This window comes from Phocoena phocoena, chromosome 1, assembly GCF_963924675.1.
Source record: "Phocoena phocoena chromosome 1, mPhoPho1.1, whole genome shotgun sequence".
NCBI classification, from domain to species: domain Eukaryota; kingdom Metazoa; phylum Chordata; class Mammalia; order Artiodactyla; family Phocoenidae; genus Phocoena; species Phocoena phocoena.
Genome location: NC_089219.1, coordinates 181,753,758 through 181,779,474, shown reverse-complemented (window position 1 = coordinate 181,779,474; position 25,717 = coordinate 181,753,758). Strand labels below are relative to the sequence as shown.

The window sequence follows — 25,717 nt, the reverse complement described above, 5'->3', positions numbered from 1 at the left end:
GTTGGATAGGTTTGTGAGTGCCTGGGGGTAGGCATTTTTGTCTTGGAAAAAACTCATTTTTCAGAGAGTGTAGTAAACTTAGTATATTTGAAATTCAATATTGTATTTGATGAATTCTCTCCCTCATGCTTATGGCCAAGGTAGAGACTTGTGTTCCAGATGGTAGTACAGTTAGGTACATTTATGACAGTTACTCCCAATAATGAATTATTATCTCTCAAGTAGCGTTTTCCCTATCCTATTCAATGTTTTTATTGACAACTTGGATTAAAATAATATATTTCATGCTTTATCAGTATGCTACATGACATAAAGCTGGCAGGGATAGTTGATAGAGCAGAAAATAAAGAAGTAAAAACAAAAACTCTCTGCTTTAAAAAAAAAGTTAAAATTAATTAAGAATAAATACGAAGTTGTACACATGGGAATGATCTGACTCTTGTTAATCATTAGGAGTTGCAGAGCTTCAAAATAGTACAGAATCCAAATGCCTCACTTTTCAGATGGGCTTATTAACAGCAGAGGCACAGTCTGAACCAGTAACGTCATATGACTGACAAAAACAACTGTAGTTTTAAACTACGTTAATAAAAATGTTCAGAATTAGGAAGGTAATCATCTGGCTGCTTTTAAATTGATCTGGAATATTACATTCATTTATGGATAACACATTCAAAATGGATACTGACATATATTCTAGAGGTGGGTAACTATGGCAACATAGGGCTTTAAAATCATGTTATCTGAAAAACTTTTGAAGGACCTTGAAATATTTTGTTTGGGAAAGGGAGACAGGACAGCCATCCTCAGATATTTTCAAGGCTGTATTGCACAATGAGGAATACAGTTGCCCCTCAGTATCCATGGGGGTGGGTTCCAGGACCTCTCCAGATACCCAAATCCAAGGATGCCCCAGTCCCTTGTATAAAATGGTGTAGCATTTGCATATAACCTGTGCACATCCTCCTGTATACTTTAAATCATCTTTAGATTACTTATAATACCTAATACAATGTAAATACTATTTCAGTAGTTGTAAACACAATATAAATGCTATGTAAATGGTTGCCAGTGCCTGGCAAATTTAAGTTTTGCTTTTTGGAACTTTCTGGAATTTTTTTCAAATATTTTCTATCTGGAGTTGGTTGAATCCACAGATATTGGGGTGGGGGGGTGAAGCAAGCTGAGTTATACTTCTTTTTCACACATCCTTTGTCATCTTTTCAGTTTGCCCTTCAGTAGAACTCTGTCTTCTCTCCAGTGATTTGGTAAAATCATGGTGAAATTTTGAATCCAGCTAAGGTCAATATTACTGTAAGAAATGTGTATTTAATTTTGTACGACTAAACAGAAATGTGCCACAGTCTTTTCGGTAGAGGCAGTGTCACTAAGATCTTTTGGCTCTAAGGAGCAGCAGTGCCTTTCCAAACCATGAGCTCTGTTAGTGTTCTGTTGGTTCTTTAAGGCTTCCCATTACCTCCTTTCCCCAGAAATTCGGTATGTAACATTTTTTAGTTTGACCCGGTCTGATTTCAAACTAGGAACTGGCTGTTTCAGTTTATAATAAACTCATTAGTTTATTCAGCTTTTGTTATATTAGATGCGTGGTGCCATACTCAGCTTTGGGAATATAGAGATGATTGTATCCTGTCTGCTGGGAATAAAATAAACACTCTAGAAGGGAAGAGAAAACTATAAATAAATAATTGATTGTGTAAAAAAATAATAATAATTGTGTAAAAAATAATAATTGATTGTGTTATGATATATGCATTAGTAGTGGTAGGCATGAATTTATAACATACGTATTAAGTTTAACTTAGTATCTATTCTTAAAGTTTAGATGCACACTATTTTTTCCTTTTTAGGTCCTTTTCCATGTGATATATGCGGTCGCCAGTTTAACGACACTGGAAATTTGAAACGCCATATAGAGTGTACCCATGGTGGAAAGAGAAAATGGACTTGCTTTATCTGTGGGAAATCAGTACGAGAAAGGTGAGGAATTATTTAAATACCCAGAAACATCCTGGTACTGTTATGTAGAAATAATTAATGAATGTATTTTATAAGGATTAGGGTAACACAAGACACAAGATACTTGAATTATGCTTTAATTTGAAAATTAAGGATAAAAGAAATTATGTAATATGTTGTAGAAGGTTGTATTCATTCATTTATTTATTTTAAAGACATAAGCTACAAAGACAGACAGAAAAATGACAAGAGCAACACAGGTTTGGAAGCTAGAAAGCAGATGTATCAGTGGTAACTGACTTAGCAGATCTGAGGAAGACAGATCCCAAAGTGGCAATGGAGAAATTGAGAACCTAGCTTACATCCCAGAAGCCACGAAAGGTATGGGAACTGGCAGTCTCAGATGCCTCTGGAACTAGGGTGAAGGACAGGCGGAGTAAGGAGCACTAGAGTCAGAACTGCTCTATAAGTTAAGCTAGATCATTGGCTTCTCTTCCGTCACCCACACAGGCCGTTGCTGCTGGACATCTTGGCTTTTAGATTTTACCCTTCAGACAGTAGATTAGAAAACAATTCCCTGAAAACATGAGCAACCAAAGGACAAATATATTCCCTGGTAAATAATACACCCAGACCACCTACAGTGAAACACAGAGTCATCAAGGCCTACCCATGCTCCCTGATCCTCCCATCTGTGTTTAGCCTATCACACTTAATCATGAGCAGACAGTGAAGAATTACAAGACACAGAAGGAGAACCTTTAACATGGGAGATTTATTCCAACACAAAACGAAACAAAAACTTGAAGGAAACATTATGCAGGAAGAAGAAAACTTGCAAAAAAAGAAGTGAACCATTACTAGTATCCTCAGTTGAAGATATAGAATCCATTAAACAAGAACAGGATGTTATACAAATGAGTCACTGACGTGACAAATCAGAACTCCCAGAAATTCAAAGCATGATCCACAAAGTAAAGACCTTAACAGATGGATTGCAGGACAAAGTTAAGGGATCTCCAAAAAAGTAGAGCAAAAAAATACAGAACTGAAAAGTAAACATTAGAACATTTGGAAACCAGGCAAGAGGTCCAGAAGGAAAGAACAGAGAAGATGGAAGGGAATAAAATCATCACTGAAATAGTTCAAGATGATTTCCCAGAACTGAAAGACATGAGTTGCCAGACAGAAATGACCCATTAAATGCTTAGGACATTAGGTGAAAATAAACCTACTCCAAGGTGCAGCACTATGATGTTTCAGAACACTGGGGACAAGGAGAAGCCTGTCTGTTTTTTCTAGGGAGAAAGTCACACACATGGAATTAAGAATGAGAGTTACTCGGACTTCCCTCTGAGCAGCAGCCCTGGAAGTAAGGTGGTCCAGTTGTACCTTCAAAATTTGGAAAAAAAAGAAATTCCAACCTAGAATTCTGTTCTTAATCAAACTGTCAACAAGTCTGAGGATAATAAGGATACTCTTCATGATGTCAAAAAATTAGCTTTCACTGTAATCTTTCTCATGAAGCCCCTAGAATGTGTGCTTCACCAGAATGAGAAAGTAAACTGATGAAGAGGAAGACCAGGAAACAGGACTTTTAATACGGTAAAGAGGCAAAGGGAGTTCACGGGAGGATGGTGAATGAAGATCCCAGGGTGTCACATGTGCAGGATGGTGAATGAAGATCCCAGGATGTCACATGTGATTATGTGACGGGTACTGAGTCCATACTCGTAGTGGCCGTGACCCATGACATGTTGAGGGTAGTCAGTGCTAAGATCCCTGCTGACATGTTTTCCTCTGTTAACTAGTGGACAGAACGCTGGAGTAGGTCTGACCCCAAGGCTTTATTGTTTTACTGTGGTAAGAACATTTAACACGAGATCTACCCTCTTAGCACATGTTTGGGTGTACAATGTGGTGTTGATAACCACAGGCACAATGCTGTACACTGGGTCTCTAGAACTTACTCATCTTGTGTAACTGAAACCTCATACCCATGAACAGCAACTCCCCATGTCCCCCTCGCTGACCCAAATTTTCATCTGTATTCTGCTGGCTGTATAGTACCTGTATGCTTAAGAGGCTCCTGCTGTTGTCTGTATGCCTGGCTGCTTGATTTAACTGAGGATACTCATTTCATTTCACAGAAATGTTTTGTGACCTGTCCATGAGAACTAGATGTAGGTCATGGTACGCCTAGGAGCCAGATATACACAGCAGCCTACTCACTTTGACCGTGTCTCTGCCAGATTCCAGTACCAGGTCCCCTCCAGCCAGCCAGATGCTCTGGTTGGGATGAACCCTGTGCTTTGCAGTATTTGGTCGTGACTTTACTGCTGACAGGTTGGAAAGGGCTGGTGGCAACGCTCAGGGAAGCTGAGCAGCCAGGCCGACACGGAGACCCTGCTGCTATTACCTTGTGGGCCCTTTATCCAATAGTGGCCATATTGTTAGGTTTGTGCTTGCTACTCAGTTTTTCAAAAACATACGATACATAGTTTAGTGATTTGTACTATATAGGTAGTAAAGCAAAGAAAGGGCATACTTACATAAATGGTTATTTCTGAGAGAGGGACGTGGTGGGGGATAGGACCAGGGAGGAGCATGTGGGGAGTTGTAAGGGATGGGGGTGTTCTCTGTCTTATCCTGCATATCAGCGTTTGGTACTGTTCCTTAAACAATATGTGTATATTTATATTCTTCAGTATATAGAAGTTCATTATTTTAAAAAGATTAGAAATGCCACTTTCCTTAAAAAAAACAAATGGGTATGATGGCAGGAAAATCAATGTGCTATATTTATATGAAAACTTGTATTTACAGATTGGTAAATTATAGTTTACCAATAATAAACAATATAGTAAATTATAATGCATATAGTTTATGCATTATAAATTTTTTTCCCTTAAAGGTCTTCCTGTAAAAACAAAAAGCAAACAAACCAAAAAAGAAAACAACCTTTCCATGTGTTTTCCTTTCTTCCCCCCCAGAATAACTTTGTCCATCCTTACTCAGCAGTGTATGTACGTGGGAAATCTCCGAATGTTAGAACTGTCGGAAATGCAGCAGTGGTTACACAGTGGCCCATCCAGGGTCGGTAGGGCTAGCAAGAGTTGTGTCCTTTATTTGGTTTCCCTTTATAACGTTGGCATCTGGAAATTACAAGTGCGTGTAAAGTTTTCTTTGCCTTAAAACATTCTTTTAACAAGTTTTGAGCACATATTGGAAAGGAATAGTATTGATAAACTGGATTTCTTATATATTATTAAACACTGTCCACTAAAATTAACGTCAGTTTTACCTAATCAGTAGTGACAATTGAGCATTTCTCATTTGTATTTCTTGGAAGTTTACATAAGCTATATATTAAATCTTAGAGCAAACCAATGGCAAAGGAGGCCAAAGTTAAATTATTTGCTTTTTATAAGGAGAGAGACATAATAAACATGTTTATTGTGCTGGTGCTACTAATCCAATAAAGAGTAAACATATTGTAGGAAAAAGGGAATAATTGACATCGTTATCTGTTAGCTTGAACACTGTTCTAGTAAGCTTTCTAGAAATCTGTGTTTAATACATACATTGGCATTAAAAAATCCGTAGCTAAATATATATATATATATTTTTTAATGCAGAACTACTTTGAAAGAACATTTGAGAATTCATAGTGGAGAAAAGCCTCATCTTTGTAGTATTTGTGGGCAAAGTTTTCGTCATGGAAGCTCATACAGGTAGGTCAAGCCATTTTTTTCCCCAATATTAGGTACGATAAAATTATATCTCCACTTTAACTCTCTTTTCTTATCATTGCATTAGTTGTTTGATGAATTAAAACATGTTTCAGCACTTGTGATAAGCAAAGTTGTGCAGAAGACTGTAGACTTTTGCCCCTACCTTTTAATATTCATTTTGTAGTATAAAATATTTTAAAATATTTCCTCATCACTAAGTTTGGTGAATGCTTTACTAAGTCATTGTCATTTAAATATTTCATTATTTTTCTCTGAATCAAAATTCATGAAAACTCTGGTGTTCTAAAGTTGGTGTATTTTTTCAGTACTAATTATCAAAGAATATTTTGATGTGAAAATATGACAAAATTGAAAATTCCAGGATTCTCAGTTTTAGAATGTTTTCTGAGTAATAGTTGTAACTTACGTAATATTTGTATAGCTGAGTGCTGACTACATTTGCAATTTATGAAAAGTTTTTTAATGAATAAATAATAGATTACTTACTGTGAGATATGTATACAATTTCAAATTTTGTTAATATTCTTAAGAATCTAGTTTTTACACTATCATTTCTTACTTACCTCTTTTTAAGTTTAAACAGAATGTTTCCCCTTTAGATGTAGTCCAGTCCATTTACTGGTTTTAGTCATAGGGGAATCAATACCTGTTTGGACAACTTGAATGGGAAGGCTGTTCATTTCACTAGGATGTATTGATATATAGTTGGAGGATTGTGGGGATAAAAGTAATTCAAATTAAATGAATTTTAATAACCTATTATAATAACCTTTTATGATCTGTTTTTGGGTGACTATGAAATGAGCCACACTTTATTTGTTTAGTGTGAAGAAAAGTAGTAAAATGTGATTGTCAGAAAGTTGATTACTTATTAAATTTGCTGAGTTCTCAACTGTCAGTGTATAAGTGGTGTCAGTTGTCCAGAATAGGATTAATCCTTAGTAATTTGCTATCATCATATGTTTAAGTCACTTGTGCACTTACCCCCTGTGTCCGATTCTAATTCCATCTGATTCAGTCCTCCTTTTGCTCCCTCTGCAACATCGGCTGACGCCCCTAGACATTTGGTAGGTTCCCAGAAGCAGATTTAGGATCTTAAAGTCAGGAAGGAGTATCATCCAGAGGTCGTGGGAGCCTGTGCAGATGTTGAAGTGCTGCTTTGAAACTGGTGAGTGGGAGCCCTGGAGTCAGGTGGTGAAAGTGGGAAGGACCCTGAAAGTCAGAAATGGAGCAAATAATGGGTGAGCGTGGTTGAGTAAGCAGCCAGCTCTTGTTATTTAGAGTTAACCAAGTTTTTTCCTTCTGTGTCACTAGTGTCAATGGGCTTCAATTTTTTTTTTCCTTCTGTGTCACTAGTGTCAATGGGCTTCAATTTTTTTTCTTTATAGACTTCACTTACGAGTACATCACGACGATAAAAGGTATGAGTGCGATGAATGTGGGAAAACGTTCATCCGTCACGATCACCTTACAAAGCACAAGAAAATACATTCAGGTGAGGCGCGTTTTGTAATGATGTTTCCAAGATCCTTTTCAAAAACACCTGAAAACCACATCATGTTTATTTTGGCTGTAATTTAAGTGATTTGGTATATTTGGTCACCTCTTTGTAATGCTGATTGTAAAAACCTTTTTTAAAAAGCATCTGAAAGAGACATAATTTTGTGACATATTTTTTGGTCACTGTAATTTTAATCATTTGGTTACCCTTTATGACCACGAACTGTATTTTAAAATTTGTTTTAATCAAATTCTCAAGGTTTGCATTTTGCATATTATGTAGATATGTGCAGTAATTACTATTGGCACTTCTTTGAAGGAAGAAGCCAAGATAATATTTCTCATTTTGATTGGATTTGAAAGAAGTTAGCAAAACTTGGTTGCTTGAAGAGAGTTATTATAATTGGGGTGTTAAAGTTGATGTACTAGTGAATTTTTGAAGCCCTATCTTTGGAAGAGTACCTTAATAATCCTGATCAATTTCAGATCTTTATTCTGTATTTATAATTTTTATACTCTGGGGATTCATTTCGTATTTTCCTCTCAGATTGATGTTCAGGAAGTGCTAAAAGAGCCACCTATATGAGCACAATAATGGGAAAGAGCCATCTCTATGAGCCCAGTAGAACAGGTGATTATTATTATTATTTTAAACATAATTAAAATATAAAGTATGCAACAGATATAACATTTTCTTAAATGACCCCAATGAGGCAGGTTGCGGTTGTTATAGCCACTTTTAAGAGATGTTGAAGGTCTGATGACTTTCTCACTGGAATTGCGCATTTCCATTTTCAGGAGAATTCTAAATTCCTAATCCCAGAGGTCACATGGTTTAATTGCACACGGGTGTTAAGTTGAGACTGGTTTTTAAAGGCCAAGCCTTTGTAACTGGATATAAGAATAGAGATGACATGGGGCTTCCCTGGTGGTGCAGTGGTTGAGAGTCTGCCTGCCAATGCAGGGGACATGGGTTCGTGCCCCGGTCCGGGAGGATCCCACGTGCCCCGGAGCGGCTGGGCCGGTGAACCATGGCCGCTGGGCCTGCGCGTCCGGAGCCTGTGCTCCGCGGTAGGAGAGGCTGCAACAGTGAGAGGCCCGCATACCGCAAAAAAAAAAAAAAAAAAAAAGAATAGAGATGACAAATTGGACTCATCTAGAATTTTCCTTTATATTTGTATTTTGGCTCGTTGCAAATGTAAGAAATCCCCACAGATGAAAAATCTTTTAAAAGTAAAGCACAAAGATCTGAAAATGTTCAGGTCCTTTTTATAAACATAAGACAGCCTCATCTTAAGTGTACGTTCATTTGAGGTGTTTGATATCCAGACTTACATATTCCTAAAACACATCCTGAGTTTTGAAGTCCTTTCATTTATCTTACTCTGTTACACTGAATGTCAGGGTTTGAAGTGTACAGCAAAAGGCTACTGATTCCTTCTCCAAGTGGGGAGGAGGCTTCACACCCATAAAAATAAGTACAGAGTCATTGAAGGAAGATATTTGAGTAAGAATATAAGGCAAACAGCCCAGATAAAGGGTGGCTTTACCTTCCTGGTATATGTTTTCTACCGTGTTATCTTACTGTTTGATAATTTGTTTCTGGGGATAAAAAAAAAATTGAAATGCACCTTATAACGAAAATATTTGGGTCTTTAAGGTGAGAAGGCTCATCAGTGTGAAGAATGTGGAAAATGCTTTGGTCGTAGGGATCATCTCACTGTCCATTACAAAAGTGTACACCTTGGAGAGAAAGTGTGGCAAAAGTAAGTGAAAAGGCAGAGTTTCTCATCATCATTACCTTGATAAGTCTGTGTTGGAGGAAAGTTGTCTCATAGTTCATTTCATGTAATTGAGGTTGGGTTAATCAGCGATTTTTCTATAGCTTTTCTGCAGACCTAAAGGAATTGAATGTAGCATATTTTTCATACTTGTTTTTGATTGATTCAAAGGCTAGGAGGAGGTAGACATTGAAGTGAATGACTAGTATAAAATCTTGGCTTTCTTTGGGGATTTCATCTATGTTTGGTTTCAGGGGCTCTTGGAGAGCTAAATATAAATAAACATACTGCCTACATATATTGTCATTAATGTGACAGCAGTTACTGGAAAATATTTGTTGTCAGAATTTAAAGCTCTTTTTATTCACACTAAACATTTAAAATGGTATTTTATTTGAAGGAGGTATGTACTGTCTTTGAACATCAGCTTTTTAGCACAGTTTAGATATCCAGGCTTAACTGAGATTAGTTGTTGAGTTTAAAATGTTCAAAGAAGTTCTGTTCTTGGACTAGGTACTTGGAGCAAATGGTAAGTAATAGACTTGGTCTAAGGTGTCAAGAAACTTAGTGTAATGATATGATCAACAAAATACTCATAGTATATGTAAATGTAGTAAATGTTAGGCCAATTTGAAGAAGAGTAAGGAGTGTTGATTTGTATTTCTTTTTTCCATTTTCATGTATTGGTTTATTGTTTCTTTCATTGATTTTGTTCAGTGATACACTCATTGAATCAATGTATTCATTGTAGTCATTGAACTCTTGTATTCACTAGATACAAGGAATGCTGCTAAGTGTTGGGATATAAAGATATACCTGATGCTGTCTGGAGTAGAAAATAAAAACTTCAACATATTGCATAAGTGGGTGGAAAATAGAACTGGAAACTCACTTGCTCCACAGATTCTATAACTGTTTTTCTCAACTCCTTTATACCCTTAAAAATTATTTAGTACTTCGGGGGCTTTTGTTTATAGAAATTATATAATATAAAAATAACATTATTGTTTAAATAAATTATATAATCATATTAGAAATTAAAATGATTAAAAATTAAGTACTTATTTATTAATTCATTTAAAGTAATAATATACCCATCATGCTAACATGAATAGCCATTTTATGGAAAATAACTACTTTACAGAACAAATACTAAAGAGTGGCATTTTAAAAATATTTATTTTTGGCCGTGCCGGGTCTTAGTTGTGGCATGTGGACTTCTTAGTTGCGACATGCATGCGGATCTTGTTCCCTGAGCAGGGATCGAACCCGGCTCCCTGCATTGGGAGTGCGGACTCTTACCCGCTGGACCACCAGGGAAGTCCCAAGAGTGGCATTGTTTCACATTTTTGTAAGTCTCTTTAATGGCTTCATAGAAGACAGTTGGATTGTCACATGTGCTCTTATGTGTTATTTTGTTTGAAGTAAATGAAGAAAATCTAGCTCACTCAGATACATAGTTGGTAAAACTAGGAGTAGAGGAATATTAAGCCTTCTTAGAAAATTGTGGTTGTTACTCTTTGCTGCCACACCAAAACTAAACCAGTGGTAGTTTCTTCAAGGTAGTTGCAAAGAGGAATCTGAAACAAGATTCATGAAGCTTTCATACTCTTCCATTCAGTCCATTGGTCTATCTTGTGCTCTGAAGTGGATTTTTAACCTACTGTAATATGCATTTGTCATTTGGAAAATAAGGGTTCACTGAGTTATGCAGATTTTCCCAATGTTACCACATTTCACAGTACAGGAACAACAAATCACACTTGTTAACATTGCTTCCAGTCCCTCAGAAGGAGAACTGGGAAGCTGTCAAGATCACAGGGGCAGATGCAAGTTTTCCAAAATTCTTAATTAGCTTGAAAGCTCAAATTTTATCACTGATAACAAATACTGTCAGTTTTTTCCCTTGAAGTGACAGGCTTACTTCATTGAATTTTTAAGAAAATGTCTGCCACCTACTCAAGTCCAGCTGTACTCTGACTTCTGTTTCCTCAAGTGGAATGGTGCTCCGTGAGGGGAGGGATCCCTGGGCTCACAGCGGGTCTCGCGGGCGCCTCGAGCACACAGAGTACCCAGCGTGCAGTAGAGCTTCATGCTTCCCACCTCATCACGAGGTTAGCGGAAAGGCCACAGTGCAAAGGGTGAACTTTAATAAAATTAGTAATTTTACTGCTTTATCACAGTTGTTTTTCTTTCTGTGAGTACATCGTGGTGAAAATGTACAGTGACCATTAGTACATTTCGGTATCACTACCTTGTTTAGAGCTGAGGCACCACCACTTTTACCCACTGTTCCTTTTGCTCTTTAGTGTAAATGTCAACATCGTGAGAAAAGTAAGTCATGTTTAAAGTATGATTTTGAAAATAATTTTGATCTCGTAGACCCTATGAAAGAGCTTTGGGATCCTCTTCCCACCAGCAGGGCCTCTGACCTATCTGCTGGCCTAGATACTTGTGGAACCAGAATCTGTATTCTCCATGCTCTGCAAGGGCTGCTAAGGGTAGATCTAGAATATGGAGCCTTACGATCATTTCGTGGAACCAACACTTACTTCTAAGAGATAAAAAGCCATTGAAGATTTTAAACAAGAGGATGACATAATTGGATTTGTATTTTAGGTACATCACTTATTGATGTATGGAAGCTGGATTAGTGGTGGATAAATCTGGAAGCAAGTAGATCAACCAGTTAGAAGGCTGTTATAATCTAGGAAAAAGATGGTGAGGACCTAAACTAGGCAGTAGCGTTAATAATGAACAGTGGAAGGTACTTATTTGACCAATATTTAGGCCTTTATTGAGGGAATGGGAGCAGTCACAGGTGATTCCTCTTTCCGAGGAATTCCTGTTTCCAAGTGAGTGGTTGATTGATACCAGCCACTGAGTTAGAGAATATAACATAGGGAGATGATGAGTTTGGTGTATATTGACTTTGAGATGCTCAGTGCACACTGAAACATAAAATCCGATAGGTGGATAGTAGTCTACCTCTCAGAAGTGAAGTCTGGGCTGTGTATAAAGAATTACATGTGAGCACTTTATGTGCAGATTATTCAAGGAGAGAACGTGGAGAGTGATGAAGACTAGCACCCGCCCCCCAACCAGTCATTTTCAAATGTCTCTTCTTCTAAATGTTTTTAAATGGTGACTCCTTCAGTATCCTCTCCTTCACTTTCTGTTCACTGTTGTAAGCTGTTGGGATGTGACCTCTGACCTTACTATCCCTCTCCAGTTGCTATCAGTAGGAGTCTCTTATTGCCAAATCCAGTAGACATGTTTAAATCCCTTTCATACTAGGCATCTCTGCTCCATGTGGAACTGTGTATCACTCCTGCCCTGAAAATCTCTGCTCTTCAGCATCTGTGTGAGAATGGAGAGATATATACATAGAGCCTGACCCATGCAGGTCCTTGTAGATTTTATCTTTTTCCTACATACACTGTGAGACAGTTTGTGTTTTGAGCATATCTGTGTTTAAAATGTCACTCTGTCCATAGTACAGACCAAGATTTCTTAGCCACAATACTACTGACATTGGGGCCTGGTCATTCTTTGTTGTGGGGTCGTCCTGTGCATTGTGGGATGTTTATCAGCATCCCTGGCCTCCACCCACTAGATGGCAGTGGCCAGTAGCACCTGCCTACCCCTAGTTGTGAGAACCAAAAATGTCTTCAGGCATTGCCACATGTCCCAGGGGGGTCAAAACTGCCCCTAGTTGAGTTACCACTGCTGCTTTCTCTATGTGCCCGTGGGAGCCCTGTTTGTATCTCTGTATTTAACATGGATATACATGGAATGAGATAAGCCAGGCATACAGGTTGCAAGTCTTTTGCTAAGTTTATCAATGACACTCCCAGTTCACTAAATCCACATTATCTTTTTAAATGTCCATTTCATCAAGTAGAAGTAAGTTCCTAGAAGACAGGGCCTTGCATGGTGTCTCTGTAGCTACTTTGTAAATGTAGAGTTGGATGAATTGAAAAGTGAGAATGGCATTTGAAACCTTAGGCATACTATTGCTATTTAATATTAGTAACAACATGCTAAATATTCCAGTAACACTCAGTGGATATGTTAAGGCCAGCTGTTTTCTAGAACATTATGGTAGCCTGTGTTTGATTTGTTTTTCCGTGTACTCATTAGAAGTGAATTGCTTCCAAGGTGAGATGATATGGCTTTCCTAGTAACTATCACTTAAATGCTAATCATTTTACAAATATATTAATCCTAACAACTAAATTTTTGAGTTTAGGATTGTTTAACTCACAAGTACATACTCTTAGGCACTACACTTTGCTTCTAAGTTAACTTCTGAGTAATTTATAGCTTTTTATGTCTATTAATCTACAATAAAAATAAAAGACTGGTATCTCATTCTTTTTTACTTAGGTGTAAAATTTATTTTAAGTTTATAATATTTATTTGTTATAAAGAGTACCTACCGAGGAAAAGTGTCCCCTTTTGATGAATGCAGATTTTGAGACTGCTGCAGTTTCATTTTTGCATCTATTTTAACGAAGGTACAATTTATATACAGAAAAATTCACTCTTTTTAGTGTGTAGTTCTGCAGGTTTTGACAAATGCATGCAGTCATGTAATCATTACCATAAGTTGAGACACAGAACAGATCTATATCACCCCTGAAATGTCCACCTTTGTACCTTTGTAGTCAACCCCCTTTCACCCCTCTCATTGATTTTTTTTTTTCTGTCCCTACAATTTTTCCTTTGGTATTTTTTAACAGAAAATAATAATACAAAAGTTTGCTGATTTAAAACTTAAAATTAAGCAGTTTAAAGTTGAAAATCTAAGGACATCTTTTATAGATTTATTTGTTGAATATAACTGGAGAAGGAAGAATCAGAGATAAGGTTGATACTTAAAAAGTATTTCCATGTTCATTTGGAGTTCTATGCTTTACTAATGTGAGAATTATATATGAAGTTATAAGTGAGTTGTAACTTATTTTCATTATGTTATTTATTAAAATTATATTGAAAAGCTCAAACCTTTTTATTTTCTTAGATATAAAGCAACCTTTCATCAGTGTGATGTTTGTAAGAAAATTTTTAAAGGCAAATCAAGTCTGGAAATGCATTTTCGGACACATTCAGGTAAAACCTAATGGGTATTTTGTATATATTTTTGTGTAATTATTCAGAAGTGAAATATGGACATTTATACTTTGTTGTTCTTGGTGAAATTGTTTTGTTTTTTCCCCCAGTAAGACTTTTACTTATTAGAATTGATGTCATGAACAGACAATATTCTGATCTACTATTCCATATTATGTAAGCTTCAATACTTTTGAATATCATTTTGTAGAATTTGGGAAAATTTTTTTCCATAGGGAATTTATTCAACTTTTAGTTCTCTTCGTCCCCTTTTCTGGTTGTTTCTGGTTCCTCTATATCTATGAGACGCTCTGAAGACATTTCTTTTATTTTCTTCTCTTTTAAAAGAGTAATTCAACTATGACCTCATTGTCCTGTTACCAATTACTGTTTTATATTTATTTATTTATTTATTTTTGGGTGCATTGGGTCTTTGTTGCTGTGTGAAGGCTTTCTCTAGTTGCGGCAAGCAGGGGCTACTCTTCGTTGCAGTGCGCGGGCTTCTCGTTGTGGCTTTTCTTGTTGCAGAGCACGGGCTCTAGGTGCGCGTGCTTCAGTAGTTGTGGCACATGGGCTCAGCAGTTGTGGCTCGCAGGCTCTAGAGTGCAGGCTCAGTAGTTGTGGTACATGGCTTTAGTTGCTCCGTGGCATGTGGGATCCTCCCAGACCAGGGCTTGAACCTGTGTCCCCTGCATTGGCAGGTGGATTCTTAACCACTGTGCCACCAGGAAAGCCCCCAAGTTACTGTCGCGTAGCTTTCCTTTTTACATAGTCAGTTGTGATTTATAGTAGAATGATTTGTGATTTATAGGTAGTTATAGTAGAATGATTTGCTTCAAAACATTATACTATTCAAATCATTATAGTAGAATGAAACTTTGGTTTCCGGAAGTTATTTTCTTAATCCTTCCTTTTTTCCCTTGGCAATGCTACCATATATTGAAACATAGATTGTTGGATTTTTTCCTATATGTTGTCATAGTTCTTGTTTGACTTCTCATGTAAATTAACAATTTTTAAAGCTTTCTTTCCTTCTTTTTAAGAAAGAAACCCATTAATGCATTTATGGCTGCCTTGCTTTATATTTACTTTGGATTTTGTCAAGCTGCTGTTCTGGTAGGGAAAAATAATTGATTTCATAAATATCAGAATTGGAAATAACTGGATTTGGGCAATTTCAATAGCAAAGGATTTCAGTAAAGAATTTATTACTGATATAGTACTGCTGTTAAAAATAAAATTATACCTCTCTCAAAATGAGAAGGTCATAATTTGGGGGGTATATAAATACATAAAAATGTAAAAAATGAGGAAACTATGTTAATGCTAGTCTCCACACTAGTTATAAGTAATATGCCTAATAAGCTCATGATTTGAAAAAGATGGTGAACTTACGAAAAGTTAATTTGAAACCACTGATGATTTAAGAATTGTAAAACTACAGGAATTATCTAGAGGAGAAAGTTAATAAGAGCTGGCTTTCTAACTGCATTAAGTTTTTTGAAAACACTGATTTGTAGTAATTAGTTGATGACCAATGACCGTGGAATTCTCAACTCTGGATATCTCAAAGTTAGTTGGAATTAGGGGCAAGTCCTTCTGTCCATTGAAAATTAAGGAAATGAGCTCTGTTACAGAATAAGATAAAGTTTATGGCTGTTATGAAATGAGAGGGAGAAATCATTTGAAGCAGGGGTCAGCCCACTTTTTTGGTAAAGGGCTGGATAGTAAATATTTAAGTTTTTGTGGGCCAGACAGTCTCCATCTCAACCACTCAGCTCTCTGTGGTAACATGAAAGCAGCCATAGAAGGGTATAAATAAATAAATGAATGTGACCACATTCCAGGAAAATGTTATATACCAAAACTGGCAAGAGACTGTATTTGGCTTTCAGGCTATAGTTTGCCACCTCTTGATCTAAAGTGATCAGCAGGCTACCCAGACAGGACTTCACAGAGCAGCTGTTCCAAGAACTGGGTGCTATGCTCCCAAGTCCACTCCTGAGATTTACAGGTCCAGAAACTCAATTTTATATCTGTGCGCTAATAGTTGTAAGTATTCTGAGGAGTTCTTCAGTAACCACTGGAAGTAGAATCACCAGTGTCAGCTTACTATTAACCTTCTAGAGAATGAGATATTAATGTGTGCTGGCCAAGGTGTCCTTTTCTCTTATCAAGGAAGTAGAGTTGCTAAATTTATTCATCAGAAGGAGAATTGCTAAATGTAGTTATAGAATAAAATTAGGTAATAATTGTATGGAATCATTTATTGAGGAAATGGTGAAGGATACTGAGCCATCTTTCCTGTTCTAACAGTGCACCTCTCTGGTGATGAGAATAATTGTGTTCCCCAGATTCCTTTTCTCTAGTGCAGGTACCCTTAGTGCATTGTCTGTACTGTTAGATTCTTGTTTTTTGGAATCCCCTTGCCGGACTCCCTACAGACTTCTTCTCTTCCATTGTTCCTTCTTTAGAAGAGGTACAAATAACTGATTGGTTTTAGTTTTGGCCAGGTCAGTACCCTTAAGTGCTTCAAATGAATAGATATGATCAGCGCCTAGCCTAGGACTTGTAAATAGTAGGTGCTTAATAAATATTTATTCAAGGAATGAATTTATCATGTTTTCTTACAACTACCCTCTAAACTCATGTATGTTTTCAAACCACACAATTAGAGAAATTCATTGGAAAATGGATATAAGATTTTTTTTCTACAAATGTCTTACTCTCATCTCTTATATGCTTTGCTTGTGTAATCCTCAGAGTAGTAATTATGTCTATTCAGCAGTAGTCTTGTTGAGATGTAATACATTCAGTTAAAATGGGTATAAAGCTGATAAATTTAGGGCTTGATTTTAGACTTGGCAGAATTTTTAAACTGTTTTTTATTGAAGTATAACACATAAAGTACACAAATGAATTTTTATAAATGAGTGCTTCTATGTAACCACCATTCAGACCAGGATGCAGGACATTCAGAACTCCAGAAGCACCCTCCCTGGCCCCTCCCAATCAGTAACCTCCTTGCAAAATAATCATTATTTTGACTTATGTCACCATTAATTAGTCTGTCTGTTTGAACTTCATGTAAATGGAATCATACAGTATGCACTCTTTTGTCTGGTTTCTTTCAGTCATATGTCTATGAGATTCATCCATGGAAGTAGTTTGTTTCTTTTCATTTTCATATGAATATATCAAAATTTATTTATCTGTTGTACTTTGATAGACACTTGGTTTGTGTTTACTTGGGTCTATTATAAATAAAGCTGCTCTAAATATTCTTGTCTATGATTTTTCATACACACTGCATTCATTTCTCTTGTGTACATGCCTAGCCCTGAGATTGCTGGCTCATAGGATATGCATATGTTTTACTTTAGTAGACACTACTAACCAGTTTTCCAAGGTAATTGTGACAATTTACCTCCTACCAGTAGTGTATGGTGTATGAGAATTCCATTTGCTCCACATTTTCACCAATACTTGATAGTGTCTCTTTTTTTAGCCATTCTGTTGGATATGTAGCACTGTCTCAAAGTGGATTTAATTTGCATATCTGTGATGAGTAATGATATTCCATACACTTATTGGTCATTGGATATTCACTTTTATGGAACACATGATTCATTCTTCTGCTGATTTTCTTAAATTGGATTGTCCATCTTTTTCAAATTGATTTATGGGAATTCTTTCTATATTCTGGGTATGAGTTCATTGTTGGATATCTAAATTACAGGTGTCTTCTAGTCTGTGGCTGGCTTTTCCACTCTAGTAATGATATCTTTCAATGACTGAAGGTCCCAAATTTTAAAGAAGTCTTGTATCAAGTTTCTTCTTTCTAGTTAGGTTTATTGTATCCCCTTTAAGAAACTTTTGCCTACCCCAGGGTCATTAATATTTTTTCTTTTACCTTCTGATGATTTATTTTAACTTACATATTTAGATTATGAACTTTATCTTATTTTTGTGTTTATTATTAGGTAAGGTCAAAGTTCTTTGTTTTTTTGACATGTGGTTATCTAGTGGCCCTGGCACCGTTTATTGGAAAGACCATCCTTGCCTCAGAGCATTTCAATGGCCTATTTGTTTTAAGTTAAGTGATCATATATGTGTGGTTTGTTTCTGGACTCTCTTCTGTTCATTGGACTGTTTGTATATTCTTTCACCATTACTATACCATATAAAGTACTGTGGCTTTTGATATCTTGTAGTGTAAATACTCCAACTTTGTTCTTTTTCATTGTCTTTCTTATTCTTTTTCCTCTATGTTTTCATATGAATTTAGAAACAGCTTATAAATTTCCAAACACAAATACCTTCTAGCTACTTTTGGATTTTCTAAGCATACAAACTGGCCATCTGTGAATAATCACAGTTTATTTCTCCCTTTTTAAGTCCTTGCATCTCTCTCTCTCTCTCTCTCTGCCTTATTGCTTTGGTTCATATCATCAGTGGTATATTGATAGTGGAAATCCTTGTCTCCAGGGAAAAGCTTTCAATGTTTCATTACTAATTATGTTTTTTATAGATTTTTGTAGATACTGTTTTTCAGATAAAGAAATTATCATCTGTTCCTAGTTTAGTTAGAGTATTTGTCATGAATAGGTGTTGAATTTTATCAGATTTTTCCCTGCTTTTATTGAGGTGATTATATATTTGTTCTTTATTATTGTGATAAAATACATTGATTTTTGTTTTATTTTGTTTTTGTTTGGGGTTTTTTTTTTTTTTTGGTCTATGGTCATGAGACATATTGTCTATTTTTTTTTCCTTGTTATGTCCCTAACAGGTTTTATTATGACTATGCTCGCATCAAAAAATAATTTGGGAAATAATACATCTTTTTTCAGTTAACTGGAGGAGTTTATATAATATTGGCATTATTTCCTCATTACTATTTGGAAGAATTCACTGATAAATTCCACTGAACTTGTTTTCTTTGGAGAAAGATTTCAATTAAAGATTCCTTAATAGTTTCAGAGCTGTCAGATTTTCAATTCTTGTTTCATTTTTAAGGAATTTTATTTAATCTAAAATATAAAATCTATTGGCAAAATTCGGAGTATTATTTATCTTTTAATGATTATAGGATCTTTAGTGATAACCTTATTTTATTCCTATTGGTAATTTGTTTTTTCTTTCTAGAGATTTGTTGATTTTATTAATCTTTCAAAAAACTACTAGATTTTGTTGATTTTTTTTTCTCTTTTATATTTGTTGTATATTTCTTTTCTGCTTTTCTCTTTTTTATTCTTTCTATTTTATTTGGGTTTAATTTCTGTCTTTCCCTATCTTCTTTATATAGATGCCTAACAATTAAATTTGGCATTTCTTATTTTTTATTATACATATTTTAAAGTTCTAAACACTGCTTTAGTTACAGTTCACAACTCATTTTATATTTTATGTTTTCATTAGAATTCAGTTAAAAATAGTTTTTATTGTCTTCTGATTTATTCTCTCATTTGTGTTTTATTTTAAATTGTACTGTATTGCCCAATTCCTAAATATTTGGGGATTTCTAAGTATTTTTATGTTACTAATGTCTAGCTTAATTCCACTTTTGTCAGAGAATGTATTTTATTCAAATATTCTGCATTCTAATATGATATGTTTTTCTACTTATTCTATAAGTTACTGAGAGCTATATGTTAAAATCTCTAACCTAACTGTTGATTATAAATTATCTATTTTTCATTTTGAGTTCTTCAGTTTTTTGCCTTATATATTTTGAGGCTGTGTTATTAGCTATGTACAGATGGTTATATCTCACTGTTGATGGTCCTTTATATCATTGTAAAATGTCCCTTTTTATGCTGGGATAAAGGACCAGCTCTCTTTTGGATAATATTTATGTGGTATTTTTTTCTTTTTACTTTCAGTCCTTATATGGGCCTGTATTTAAGATGTGTGTCTTTGGAGTATTATTTTATTATGATAACCTCTTTTAATCAGGATGTTTAGTTCATTTAAATGTCACATGATTTCTCATTTATTTGGGTTCAAATCTGTCATCATGCTATTTGTCTCATCTGTTTCTTGATGCTTTCTTTTTCTTGTGTTCATTTCCTTGTAATTATGAAGTATTTTTATTACCCATTTTCCCTCAGTTTACTTGTTAATTGTATGTTCTTTCAGTATTAGTAGTCACCTTGAAGATCACAACATGTGTTCTTCTAAAATTATTAGTCTAGGGCTTCCCTGGTGGCGCAGTGGTTGAGAGTCTGCCTGCCGATGCAGGGGACACGGGTTCGTGCCCTGTTCCGGGAAGATCCCACGTGCCGCGGAGCGGCTGGGTCCTTGAACCATGGCCGCTGGGCCTGCGCGGCCGGAGCCTGTGCTCCGCGACGGGAGAGGCCACAACAGGGAGAGGCCCGCGTACCGCAAAACAAAACAAAACAAAACAAAACAAAACAAAAAAAATTATTAGTCTATCTTAAATTAGTTCTTGACCCCTTTTCTAGACAATTCAAAGACCTTATGACACCTCATCTCTCTCAGCCTTTATGTGTTATGTGTATTTCCATTTTACATATACTTTAAACCATGTAAAACATTATTATTTTGTTTGTTTGTTTGCTTTAAATAACTCATTTATTTTTAACCATATTTACCCTCCACTCCTTCCTTCATGACCATTTTCCTTCTTCATGTAGGATTCCCTTTTGTGCATATCTGCTGGCACCAAATTCTCTTAGGTTTTGATTGTCAGAAAATGTTATTTTACTTTATGGAGACTATTTGGCTGACTATAGAATTTACATTAGCAGTTATTTTTCTTTCAGTATTTTAAATGTGTCATTTTTTTCCTCTTTGACCTTCTCTAGTGTTTGTTGAAAAATATACTGGCAGTCTTATTGTTGCTCATTTAAGAGAAATCTCTCTTTAATTCACTGCTTTTTAAGATTTTTCTGTCTTTGATTTTCAGTAGTTTTATTATAGTGTGCCCAGATGTGTTTTTGGGGTTGTTTTTTTTTTTTCTTTCTTTTTGTATTTTGTAAGATGTGTAGAGCTTATTGCATCTATGACTTGTCTTTCATTTAGGAAGATTCTCAGTCAATTTTTCTTTCAAATACTGTTTTTGACCTATACTCCTATTTTCTTTCTGGGACTCCAATTATATGTATGTTAGACTGATCACTTTGTCTTATGTACCTCTCTCTTGCAAATGGCTTACAATACAAGTTTATGACGTAACAAATCTGTAGGTGAGAAGTGTGACCCAAGCTAAAACCTCAGTGTTGGTAGGGCTCCATTTCTTTCTGGAGGCTCTAGTGGAGAATCTGTTTCCTGCTCATTTGGGTTATTGGTAGAATCGATTCTTTGAGTTGCAGGACCAGGGCCCAGGTTCTAGTTTTTTAACTGGTTGTAAGCTGAGAGCTTTCTCAGCTTCTAGAGGCTGCCACATTCCGTGGGTCCTAGCCTCCTTCTTCCATTTTCAGAACCAGCAGTTCGGGATTGAGTTCTCTTGTCACAGCTCTCTGACCTTTTCATCTTCAGTTATCACTGCTTTTAAAGACCCACGTGATTAGATTGGGCCTACCTGGTTAATCTCCCCACCTCAGGGTCTTTAACCTTAATCATATCTGCAGAGACCCTTTCACCATGTAAGGTAACAAAATCATACTTTTCGGGGATTAGCCAACCACCCTGGCTACTGTAGGAATTTATGTTTCATGGGAGAAAAACAAAAACCAAAAACTGCTGTGTGAGAACCTGACTCAGGAAGAATTGAAAACTGGCCAAGCTTCCTTATTCTTTTTTTTTTTTTTTTTTTTTTTTTTGCGGTACGCGGGCCTCTCACTGTTGTGGCCTCTCCTGTTGCAGAGCACAGGCTCTGGACGCACAGGCTCAGCGGCCATGGCTCAGGGGCCCAGCTGCTCCACGGCATGTGGGATCTTCCCGGACCGGGGCACGAACCCGTGTCCCCTGCATCGGCAGGCAGACTCTCAACCACTGCGCCACCAGGGAAGCCCAAGCTTCCTTATTCTTGATCCTCATCAACTCTCCTTATTGTAACATCAGGCTAGACATTGGTGTTACTACTTCTCATTCTGATCCAAAGAACCAGGTTAATCGTGTTGCTGTTTTAGCTTTTATCCTTCTTGGGTGGGAGGAAATCAAATGCTCTAGTTTACAACTCTTTTAGGGGCTATAGTGGGAATAATAGCAAGCAAGCAATAATGACAACAGCCTAGGTTTATCAAGTACTTACCACGTGCCAGTGTAATGCTAAGCACTATTATTTCATTTTCTCATTCAGTCCTTTCACCAAGTCTGTGAGGTGGGTACTGTTATTCCATATAACAGGTGAGGAAGCTGTGCTTAGAAGTTGGGGAGCTTGCTCCAGGTTTGCCTAGTAAATGGTGTAGCTAGAATTCAAACTAAGATCTTTTGGATGTTTGAGCTCATTCTCTTTACCAGTTACTCTACTGTCTCCACTTCGTGATAGCATGCATTACTGCTTTTATTAAGTTCGTGTAAGAATTCCCATGGAAAATTTGCTACTTAATTAAAATCATTGTCTTACCAAGTGACTGCGTTTTACAGTTAATTTCATTTGTGTTCATACAGGTGAAAAACCATACAAGTGTCAAATTTGCAATCAATCTTTTAGAATTAAGAAAACTTTAACAAAACACTTGGTCATTCATTCTGATGCCCGGCCTTTCAACTGTCAGCACTGTAATGCAACATTTAAGCGGAAAGACAAGCTGAAATACCACATTGACCACGTTCATGGCATAAAGTCACCTGACGATCCTCTCAGTGCTTCTGAGGAGAAGCTTGTATCCTTGCCAGTAGAGTACTCATCCGATGATAAAATCTTCCAAACAGAAGCAAAACAATATATGGACCAGCCCAAAGTTTACCCGTCAGAAGCCAAGACTATGTTGCAGAGTGTGTCTGCTGAAGTGTGTGTCCCTGTAACACTGGTTCCAGTCCAGATGCCTGACACTCAGAGTGACCTGGTGCATCACACCACTACTCTCCCTCCACCTTCTCACGAGATCTTGTCGCCACAGCAGCCATCGACTGATTACCCACGAGCAGCTGACTTAGCTTTCCTGGAGAAATACACTCTTACTCCTCAGCCTGCAAATATAGTTCATCCAGTCCGACCTGAACAAATGCTAGATCCTAGAGAACAGTCTTATCTTGGAACGTTATTGGGCCTTGATAATGCCACTGCTGTACAAAATATTTCTAATCGTGAGCCTCATTCATGAGTAAATCTAAGCACTCCACAGACTTTTTCTGTGGTTACGCGTTAATGGTAGCCTAGAGCTGACAGCTTTTAGTGGGGCTGCTATTTTTTCATTTTCTCTAGTTTCTCAAGTCCTCAGAACCATTTCAAATCAAGAAAAATATGTATCTCTGTTTACTGAACATATGAATATTTGGACGTATTTTGAGGTATAATATTTGAAATGGACATTTTTATGATTTTTTTAAAGGCTAGTGCTAATTTTTAATGGTTTCTCTAACTTTTCAAAACTATTAGCTGTTAACATTATGAGGGTATTTGTTTTTAGTCATCAGTGGAAATTTTTATTCTTCTTTAGTCTCATTCCTCATTTCTCCCTTCCCCATCTTCCAAACAAGTGTTAAGGATGATGTAGTTGTATTCTTTTAAGAAAGAATACAAGAGTATATAGAACTGATAATTGCAACTGTTCCTTATCCTAACTTAAGTGTCATGATTATTTCTTCCAGATTTTTAAAAACTGAAATCAGGAATTTGAATTTATAAGAAAGTCTTGGATAGTTGGGTGTTCTTTTTTCATCCGGCCATAATTTCAGTTTATGACTATCCTTTGGTCTTTTGACAAACTCAAAGCCAGAAAGCTAACTAATGCAGGATTAGCTCATTAAAGGAAATGTAGAATTGAAATAATTACCCAGATGGTTGGTTTTTGCCTGTGCTTCAATTATTGTGAATAAGAAATGCAAATACAGGTCTAGGCATTAAATTACACAAGTTGAAAATGTGTTAAAAGCAAAATATGACAGTTTTAACTAGATAATTTTCAAGGTAAGTTCACCTTATGTATTTTGCCATTTACTTCAGAAACAATAATATATCACAACATATATCTTCATCTTACTATGGGAAGGGCGGTTATAACTAATTAGTGAAAATTTAACAAGCTACTTTTGGTCTCATTTACCTTTGCTAACTGAAACTCTGGGAAATAGAACCTACAAATTTCATATATGATTGTTAGAAAAGGTGCCAAACAAACATAAAATTTGTGTCTAATTGAACTTAATGTTTTTTAATTAAAGGGAACCATTATTTGTATACAGATTTACATGTAATCTAGATCTTTATTTTTGCTTTACACATAAGCCTAATGTCTGTAATTATCCTTGATTTTTATTTTTGTATGAGACAAAAGTTGAGGACTTGGTAAAAGTAAATAGCAGTTGGAGCAAAGCCTCACTGATTAAAATTAAATGAGGAAAAAGTCATTCAGAATTGTAAAATACCTTTAAAGATGTGCACTTTCCATATTTTCAAGTCAGTTTAAACTTAAACTAGGATGTTTCCTAGTAGAGCTGCTTAAAGGGTTAGAGAATAGGCAGGGTTGATTTATTATTAGCATGTCATTTGTATGTAAACTACTGGAAAATAGCAATTTTAAGAGTTTTCTACTTCAGTTTTGTTTACACTCCTAATTGCTTTAAGCACTTTTTTTGTGTAAAGTCTGGCCCAGCCCTTGTGAAAAAAATCACAAATAAAATAATGAAGTTTTAGTGAATAAAATTTAACCACTTAATAATGTGGAAACTTGTTTCCTGAAGCACTTAAGAAATGAAGGTACTTTACAGGAATACTCACCACACTAATGGAAATAAAACAAAAGAAAAAAAAAAGTTGAGAATTAGGGCAGTTAACCAAAGTAGCTCATATAAGTAATAAAACCAACCTGAGTTTTGCCTCATTTATTAAAGTTTGGTTATAATTATCCTAGGACCGATAGATACTAGTTATGTATTAATTCTTTATAAAGCATTCTTACTTTTGTGTGGAAATGTTATGTCTGGAGTACTTACATGGTAGAACTTGACTATATGAGGTACTATTATTCTGTCCTTCAAAATGACTTTAAAAAATACATATCTTTATGATTTTTATCATAAAGATCTACAAGACTTAACTAAAAAACTTAGTATGATGAAAAGAAATCATATCTAAAAATGTACCCTGCCTTGCATATAAACCAATGTAGAAAAGTTTGGACTTACAGAAAGGCAAATGGTATATATGTATATGTGTGTGGTATATTATATGTTTGGTAGCAGAAAAAGAGGGTGTTGCGGTGTTGCATTTTCAACATTCAAAAGAATACCTTGCTTTTTGAAGGTATTGACTTTAGGGTTCTTTTAATAATAATCTCCTAATGCTTTAAATATATGATTTGATTGTAGGAATTGGTTTACAGTATAGAACTTTTCTAGAATACATCTCTTATATAAAGTGAAACATAATTATATTTAGTTATTATTGTAGATAACAAACTTGAATAGTAGTTTACTGTTTTATACAATACTTTCACAGTTAGCTCATTTAAACCTCAT

The 25,717-nt window shown here is 35.8% G+C and overlaps 1 protein-coding gene across 1 annotated transcript in view; it reads left to right on the top strand.

Moving 5' to 3' along the window:
* ZBTB41 (zinc finger and BTB domain containing 41) overlaps window positions 1–23,361 on the top strand; it is a 45,070-nt gene extending 21,709 nt beyond the window's left edge. Inside the window, exons 5-10 of the mRNA XM_065889488.1 lie at window positions 1,869–1,998; window positions 5,616–5,711; window positions 7,121–7,227; window positions 8,893–8,998; window positions 14,040–14,128; window positions 22,706–23,361. Of these exons, the coding sequence (XP_065745560.1) occupies window positions 1,869–1,998; window positions 5,616–5,711; window positions 7,121–7,227; window positions 8,893–8,998; window positions 14,040–14,128; window positions 22,706–23,361 (1,184 nt within the window). The remainder of the gene's footprint in view (window positions 1–1,868; window positions 1,999–5,615; window positions 5,712–7,120; window positions 7,228–8,892; window positions 8,999–14,039; window positions 14,129–22,705) is intronic.
* The last annotated feature ends 2,356 nt before the right edge of the window (window positions 23,362–25,717 follow it).